This window comes from Lipotes vexillifer, unplaced genomic scaffold, assembly GCF_000442215.2.
Source record: "Lipotes vexillifer unplaced genomic scaffold, Lipotes_vexillifer_v1.1 scaffold1035, whole genome shotgun sequence".
Classification (NCBI taxonomy): Eukaryota; Metazoa; Chordata; class Mammalia; order Artiodactyla; family Lipotidae; genus Lipotes; species Lipotes vexillifer.
This window is the reverse complement of record NW_006772073.1, coordinates 97,859-107,042: the sequence shown is the minus strand read 5'-3', so window position 1 is coordinate 107,042 and position 9,184 is coordinate 97,859. Positions and strand designations below refer to the sequence as shown.

At 39.2% G+C, this 9,184-nt stretch overlaps 1 protein-coding gene and 1 pseudogene across 1 annotated transcript in view; both read left to right on the top strand.

The window, feature by feature from the left end:
• The window catches only part of LOC103072338 (nuclease-sensitive element-binding protein 1 pseudogene), a 1,070-nt pseudogene extending 585 nt beyond the window's left edge, over window positions 1-485 (top strand).
• Window positions 1-9,184, top strand: part of SLC44A1 (solute carrier family 44 member 1) — a 132,275-nt gene that overhangs the window by 33,745 nt on the left and 89,346 nt on the right. The window contains exon 5 of the mRNA XM_007447291.1: window positions 2,840-2,982. Coding sequence (XP_007447353.1) covers window positions 2,840-2,982 — 143 coding nt within the window. The remainder of the gene's footprint in view (window positions 1-2,839; window positions 2,983-9,184) is intronic.

Below are 9,184 nucleotides of genomic sequence, written 5' to 3'. Positions count from 1 at the left end.
GGGGGGAGGATGGGGGATCGGAGAGTGCTCCCGAAGGCCAGGCCCAACAGCGGTGGCCCTACCGCAGGCGAAGGTGCCCACCTTACTGCGTGCGGAGACCCCATGGGCGGCGACCACAGTATTCCAACCCTGCTGTGCAGGGAGAGGTGATTGTAGGGTGCTGACAACCAGGGCGCAGGAGAACAAGGTAGACCAGTGAGACAGAATATGTATCGGGGTTATAGACCATGATTCCGCAGGGGCCCTTCTCGCCAGAGACAGCCCGGAGAGGACGGCAATGAAGAAGATAAGGAAAATCAGGGAGATGAGACCCAAGGTCAGCAGCCACCTCAACGTCGGTACCGCCGCAACTTCAATTACAGACGCAGACGCCCAGAAAATCCTAAACCACAAGGTGGCGAAGAGACAAAAGCAGCCGATGATCCACCAGCTGAGAATTCGTCCACTTGTCTGCTCCCGAGGCTGAGCAGGGCGGGGCTGAGTAAATGCCAATTTACCATCTCTACCATCTTTCGGTTTAGTCATCCAACAAGAAGAAATGAATACGAAATTCCAGCAATAAGCAATGAACAAAAGATTGGAGCTGAAGACCTTAAGTGCTTGCTCTTTGCCTGCTGACCAGATAACTAGAGCTATCTGCATTATCTATGCAGCATGAGGTTTTTATTATTTTTACCTAAAGACGTATCTTTTTGGTAATGACAAACGTGTTTTTTTTTTTTTTTTTAAAAAAGCCTGGTTTTTCTCAATACACCTTTAAAGGTTTTTAAATTGTTTCATATCTGGTCAAGTTGAGATTTTTAAGAACCTCATTTTTAATTTGTAATAAAAGTTTACAGGTTGAATTTTTCAAAAAATTCAACAAACTGCAGGCACCTGTTAATAAAGGTCTTAAATTTTAAAAAAATGGCATGCTGATTTGCACATGTATATGTATGTTGGGGAGTATACATATTTTTCTCACGTCTTAGTATTGGCTTGAAGTTCTGAGGTGGGACTAATTGCCCTGCAGTCTCCCTGGAGGAGTCAGGAGAGAGGGAGAGGGAAACCAGGGTGAGGGTGAATGAGTGAATACTGACCAGCCTATGCCTAACTCCAGTGCTAGCTGTTAGCTGTGCTTTGAGGCAGAAGGGTACTAACATGTACTGAGACAGACACTTTACATTATTATCTTAGGTATTTGTCACAGCAGCCTTAGTGGTAAGTGGTTTTAGCCCCAACTTAGAGATGGGTAAAGTGAGGCATGGAGAATTAAGCAAGTTTGTCCAAGGTCACCTGAGTAGAAAATGGACTCATCAGTATTCCACCTATCAGTGCAGGTTTATGTGACTCCAAAGCCCACGGTCTTTCCCTTACAACATGTTCTCATTTCTAGCGACTGTAATAGCCAACATTTATTGAGCTCTTACTATGTGCCAAACAGGATTCTTACCCCCTTACTGGATTGTTTCATTTAATCCTTACAGCAGCCTTAAGAGCGACACTCATTATCTTCATTTTACAGGTGAGTAGATTGAGGCACAGAGAATTAAAATAACTTGGCAAAATGATCAGAGGGTGAGAGGTTCACGAATCAGGCATAGTCTCTTCTCCAAGTCCACTTTCTTACAAAGCGTAGTTTCAAGACGTTTTCACTAGGTAGACCTACACTCTGTATGCTTCCCCCTTCATTTTCCTTACCTGCACGATAAACATAGAGGAGCTATTTAGAAAAAAGAGTTTGTTTGCCTTTTTAGGAAAATAGGTTTAAGGGGGAAATCCTTTGAGGCATTGCATATGAGTACAGTATTTACCAGTGTAGACCTGAGCTCTAGCAGGGCTGCTTAGGTAAGTACTACTCATGATACTTGGCTATGATGAGTGAAACAGTGACAATCTCTGTCTTCATTCGTCACAACAAAAAACTCAGCCTTTTTAATGACCGTGTTGCAAGAATATTTCTTAACCCCCGTCCTTTCTCCCAATTCAGTCAGTTTATTAGTAGTGACTCACCTTATTTCCTGTTCTTATGCCCAGTAGCCTGCAGTTGAATGTAGGGTTTTATTGCTTTGCTTTGGTCAGTGCATCCTCAATTTAGCAAGCATGATGCAGTTCTGAAGGAAGTACCATTTGCCTTTGGCACTGTGGTGAAGCATATTCCCATGAAATGAAGTGACCTTTGCGGCACACGGACCCAGTGCCTCACTCCCCTTGAGTCTCCAATATTCAGAACGTGGCGGTGCTTCATTGTATAATTCTTTGGCTTGTATACAACTTTACTGCAGGAAGGGAACAGAAGTGTTGTGTGTACTGAAGTGATAGTAATTCAAAACCCACATACCTATTGTTCTTTGAATTTTTGTCTTTCATCTGTTGCTGTTGTTCATTTAACAGAACTCTTTTACAACCAAATAAAACTAAAGAATGAAGAAAGCTGGGTCTGAGTCTATGCTCTGATCTTTACTAGCTTCTATGGCCTTGGGCAACTTATTTATGCTCTCTGGGCCTCAGTTTCCCCATCATCAGGATTAGAGAAAATGTATGGTAAGCATCTGGTACAGATCCAGGCATTGAGCAGATGTTCAATACAGAGAAGCTGCTATTATTATTATAAAATGCAAAGACAATCTTATGATGTAAAAGCTTGAGATTTGTTATTGTAGCAAACAGTGTTACCCTGTGGACTGCTTTGTATATAGCTTATGTGAAATCCAAGGAAAACAGTGAAATAGTGTTTGCAAAAGGAAAGATAGCTCTTTGTTCCCTTCGAGGGACAAAAGCAGCTCATTATTTTATCAAGTAGTGACTGTTGCTATTGAAATGGTTTATTGTATGTTTTTTTCTGTTTTTTTTCCCCTAGGGATTTATTTGTGGCTTTTCAGTAGCAACAGGTGCAGCAGCAAGACTAGTGTCAGGATACGACAGCTATGGAAATATCTGTGGGCAGAAAAATGCAAAGTTGGAAGCAATACCAAACAGTGGCATGGACCACACCCACCGGAAGTGAGTAGACTGGCTGAATGGTGAACACTGGAAACTTTGAAGGGGAGGGGGCATCCTGCTTTTCTTACTGTTATAAAGATAATATCTTACGGAATATTATTTTTATATGCTCCCTGTTGATGTTTTTTATTTTCTTTTTAACTGTCCACTTGAATCATTTCTAGTTTTGGTCTATAAATACATTTTCCAGGAAGCAAAATTAGGTGCCACGTTAAAATGGGCTGCCTTGAGGTTTTAATGAGTAAATGCGTGATTTGAGAGGGTTACTCTTGTTCTCTGTTTTCCGACTCACCTTTAGGCTGTACACTAAGTTTTAACACAGAAAATAATATAATATTTTTCTTTCTAAGAGTGTACTTGATGGAAGGCAGAGGGATAATGGATTTTGACACATTAAAGTTACAGTGAAGCATTTTGTGCTGCATCATTTATAAGTACACATTGATTTCCAATTTTATAAGAGATATATTTTCTTTGTCAGACTTTGAAATTTCTTTTGGGTTCTCAAGGTTCAGCGTTTGGATTTCATGAAATTCCTGACTTAATCGCCTCTTTTCTTCAAAAGAGCTATTTTTTCATTTTTAATGTCTATGGGGAAAATATATTTCATCAAACATTTTATGTATGATAGTATGTTTGTTCAAACTATGTATTTATGCCCCATCAAACTTTATTAGACAGGTCTAATAAATAAATACAGTCTTCAGCATTAACCGAATTAATTTTAAGGTAACAGAATTGACCGAATTAATTGTAAGGTAACCAATTCCATTAATGAACTTTATAGGAAAAGGCTAAAGCAGATAAAAACATTTTTTAGACTGTAGTTCTATTATATTTGGGGGGATATAATAACTATATTTACTGTTAGATAAATCTGTTGGTTAAATCCGGGCCCCTACTTAAGTAGAAGATTCATTTGATAAATGCAAAGACTTGAAAAAAATCCAAATAGTTCATCATATCTTAGAGATATTCCTCCATTTAATGAAGGAATAATGCAGTTCAAATAAATAATTCTAAATAATGATCATGCATACTTGTATAGTATGCCATAGTCAAAAAGTATATAATACCAACCTGTGGGGTAGGTGTAGCAGAGGCTTAGAGAGATTGAAATGACTTCCCCAAAAGCCTGGTGGGCAGTGGATGTCCAAGACAGACCATGGGCTTTTCTCTTGATAGGTACCTGCATCCCTTAACAGAAGAAGTGAAAATTGGACTCTCAGAGCATAATTTGGAGAATTGTTTCATTTGTCCTTCTTTTTGATTGCTTCATGAAATTAACACAAATTTTAGGCTTTGTGTTATTTGTTGTAGCAAATCTACCCATACTTCTTATTTTGAAATAATTTTAGACTCATAGAGAAGTTGCAAAAATAGTACAGAGTTCTGCATATATATATATTTTTGAAGGTAGTGTCAAATATTTGTAACTCTTTAATGCTGTTGACATGTACCAAACATAAAATATTACCATTTAGGTAATTGAGGAGACAGGAGGAAAAGGGCTCTACTTCCTCAGGTCTACTGCTGAGATGAGGTCATGATCTTTTCTTATGGCTCCCTTTTTAACTTGCTGGTAACTCCAAGCATATTCTTACCATAAAGTTTGTGTAACTGTCACTTCATCCTTAAGCTTATGGAGGTTCATTTGATCAGTTTTTAATTTCAAATCCTCAGGTTATTCTATATATATTTTGGCCTCTTGCAAAGAAAGCCTGCTTATTTTTCTGAAAAAGTGTTTCCCTTTCCTTGAATGCTTAGCACAGTTGAGACACATTCATGGATAGCTTGTAGGGTAGTGTCCCAAGTATAGCTATGCCTTAGCTCATGTATATATGTTTAAAATTTACTTTTTTAAATTTTTTAAATTTTTTTTTTTTTTTTTTGCTGTACGCGGGCCTCTCACTGTTGTGGCCTCTCCCGTTGTGGAGCACAGGCTCCGGACGCGCAGGCTCAGCGGCCATGGCTTACGGGCCCAGCCGCTCCGCAGCATGTGGGATCTTCCCGGACTGGGGCACAAACCCGTGCCCCCTGCGTCGGCAGGCGGACTCTCAACCACTGTGCCACCAGGGAAGCCCTAAAATTTATTTTTGATCTCTACTTCTTCTTCTCTGCATATGACCATTTGAGCGCTGAGCCATCTAAGTATCTCTATCTATAAGTAGTAATTTTTTAAATAAATGAATGGTACTGGTTTGAATGTATCTTTCTCAGGTAAGTCTATACTATTTGGATTTGAGAGGAGGTAGAAAATCTTTGTGTTTGTTACCTATACTCCATCCTTTTTTTTTTTTTTCCCTGCCAAATGCATTGGTTTCCTCCTTTTTCACACATACATCTTTGGCTTTATTATGGAATGCCCTTCCATTCCTATAGAAATTTTTATACCTGTTTTGTCTGCTGTTACCTCAACTTGACCTTGATTACTTTCTCCTATCCCTTATCCTCAGCCCCTAGTTCCTGGTACTTACTAGAACCTCCATACATAGTTGTTGAATAAGTTAATGAATGAATCCTCTAAAATCTTGAATACAGTTCTTTCTTGCCTTCATGAATATTGTTTCCTCTATCAGAGAAAAAAAAATCCTCTTATTCTTCATGTGGCTAAATTCTATTCATCCTTCAGCTCTCAGTATAAACGTTACTTTCCAGAAAGGTCTTTTTTAAGCTCATAATTTGTCTCATTTTATCCTGTAATATGTGTAATTATACATTTATTTTGTGATTTTTTGTTAAATGTTGGTCTCTTCTAAGTTCTATGAAAGCAGAGGTGAGGTCTGTTTTGTTCACTGCTGTATCCTCAGTACCTGGAATATAGTAGGCACTCAATTAAACGTTTGTTGAATGAGTAAATAAATTTATTTATTTTTTGGGCTTCCCTGGTGGCGCAGTGGTTGAGGGTCCGCCTGCTGATGCAGGGGACACGGGTTCGTGCCCCAGTCCAGGAAGATCCCACATGCTGCGGAGCGGCTAGGCCCGTGAGCCATGGCCACTGAGCCTGCGCGTCCGGAGCCTGTGCTTCGCAACAGGAGAGGCCACAACAGTGAGAGGCCCGCGTACCGCAAAAAAAAAAAAAAAAAAATTTATTTATTTTTTTGAATATGTTCTCAAAGTGAATTACTGAGTCTGAGGATCTGAATATTTAAAGGTTATTAATGCATATCACTAAGTGCCTTTCCATACAGTCTGTTCCATTTACATTCCCACCAACAAAGTGTCTGAGATTGCTTTATCTTTGCTAGTATTATTAGTTTTTGTACTAATCTGATCAACCACAAAGTGGTGTTTTATAGTTTTAATTTGCATTCCTTTGATTATTCATGAATGTGAATCCCCCTCTGGTGCTGCCGCCCCCACCCCTCCACCAATGTTTGTTGGCCTCTCATGAAGACTGTTGTGCCAGCATATCTATTCTTGGTCTTCTTATCTCTAATCTTCTCCATCCTTTATACTGTGATAGGATTAAGTTCTTTGAAGCACTTTTTACTGTCATTTCCCTGCTCTAGAGCCTTTCCTTTTGTGTGATTATCTACAGTATTGAAAATGAGCCCACTTAGCCCTACCGTGACCTAGACCCAATGTACCTCTTCAGTCTTAGCTCACTGTTTCTCAGTGTAGTGATACTATTGTCCATGGTATTCAGTTTATTCTACCTCTGTGCTGTCCCTCTACCTCTCTGCCAATCTGAATTCTTGAAAAAATGTGGGTCTCATACCCTCTCTATGGAATATTTCAAAACTAACTTTATCCCAGAACTTCATACTTGGATTTCTATTTCCTTTAAGTTGTTCTCTAATTATACTGTGCTTCTTATCTGATCAGTTGCTAGGTAACAATATTTCCATAAACTTAGTGGCTTACGACAGAAGACATTTATTATGTCACAGTTCCTGTGGGTCAGGAATCTGGATTTGCCTTAGCTGGACTCCTGCTTCAGAGTCTCTCAGAAGGCTGCAATCAAGGTGTTGGTCAGAGCTGACGTTCTACTGGGGAAGTTCCCCTTCCAGGCTCAGGTGGTTGTTGGCAGCACATACCCCTTGAGGATTGTTAGACTGGGAGCCTTAGCTCTTTACTGGCTGTCAGCCAGAGGCCACCTTCGTGTTGCATGCTACGTGGGCCTCTCCACATGGCAGCTTACTTCAAAGCCAAGGGAGAGGGAGTCAATACAGAGAGTCTGCTAGCAAGATGGAAGTTACAGTCTTATGTAATGTAACTATGCAAGTAAGATCCCCTCACCTTTGCCATATTCTACTGGTTAGAAACAGGTCACAGGTCCCACCCAAACTTAAGGGGAGGGGTCTGAATTATAGGAGGTAGGGATAATTAGGGCATCTTAGAGTCTCAGTGCCACACTGCCCAACTCTGTCTCCCTGGAGCACCATGTTTTGTATGACTCCTAAATTTCAAAAACCAAGAGTTGTTTCATAAGGGCTTATTGAATTGCAATAAAATAGGAAGGAGGTAAGTCAAGAGAGTCATTGGAAGGGAAATGTCTTTAACCTGTTCTAACCAGAAAATTTAAGATACCAAGACGACTGTAAGAATTCTATAGTAGTAAAGAAAAGTCTGTGTTTATTTTTTTAATCATTCTAATTATAATGTGTTCTTTTTCTCCAAATAATATTTACTGTAGTAATAAAGATGTATAGGAACATGGCAGACAGTATTTTATGAGATACTGGAAGGCCTCAACTTCAAATGGATTATATTCCCAAAGTTGATTCTTAAGTCAGTTGCTTGAGATGTATAAAACTTTTTTGCATAGAAACAATGCTATAAATAAAGTTCTGACGCTGGGTCAACGTAGAAAAGCTCATTTATCTTAGAACCATAAAGTGCCAGAGATGAAAGGGATCTTTAAGATTACCTAATAGGTAACCTCCTTAAAGCATTGCCATCAAATATTTGTGAGTGCCAACTAAGGCCCGGAGAAGAAAATGACTTGTATTTATAGCTGAGCTATGGTATTAATGTTACTGTAGAGCATGGGTGTGGCTTATAGCCATTTTTTTTTGGTAGTGGGGATTGGGATGGTAATAATATATTTTGAACTCTGATTGGCAATTCCAAAAACATATCTCTTCTGCCACATTCTAGATTGCCTATCATTTTCAACCATTTTCAACCATGAAGCTAGTCTTAGGGCTTCCCTGGTGGCGCAGTGGTTAAGAATCTGCCTGCCAATGCAGGGGACATGGGTTTGAGCCCTGGTCCGGGAAGATCCCACATGCTGGGGAGCAACTAAGCCCGTGTGCCACAACTACTGAGCCTGTGCTCTAGAGCCTGTGAGCCACAACTACTGAACCCGTGTGCCACAACTACTGAAACCCACGTGCCTAGAGCCCAGGCTTCACAACAAGAGAAGACACTGCAATGAGAAGCCTGCGCACCTCAACGAAGAGTAGGCCCCGCTCACTGCAACTAGAGAAAGCCAGCATGCAACAATGAAGACCCAACACAGCCAAAAATAAATAAATTTTAAAAAAAACAAAAAACAAAAAAATAAAATAAAGTTAGTCTTAGAGTGTATGTGTCAATATTTAGACAGAGAATCATTATTATTATAGAAATTGTTCCCAGAAAGGAAGCCCCATCTATTTTTATCTTATTTAAAATTTATATTTATTTATTTATTTTTACAGTAGGTCCTTGTTGGTTATCTTTTAAATATAGCAGTGTGTACATGTCAATCCCAAACTCCTAATTTATCCCTCCCTCCTTCCTTCCCCCCGGTAACCATAAGTTCATTCTCTACATCTGTGAATCTGTTTTTGTTTTGTAAATAAGTTCATTTGTATAAGTTTTTTTTTTAGATGCTGCATATAAGTGATATCATATGACATTTGTCTTTCTCTGTCTGACTTACTTCACTTAGTATGATAATCTCCAAGTCCATCCATGTTGCTGCAAATGGCATTATTTCATTCTTTTTATGGCTGAGTAGTATTCCATTGTATATATATATATATATATATATATATATATACCACATCTTTTTTATCCATTCATCTGTTGATGGACATTTAGGTTGCTTCCATGTCTTGGCTATTGTAAACAGTGCTGCAGTGAACATTGGGGCCCATGTATCCTTTCAAACCATGTTTTTCTCTAGATATATGCTCAGGAATGGGATTGCTGGATCATATGGCAACTCTGTTTTTAGTTGTTTTTTTTTTTTTTTTTTTTTTTTTTATTA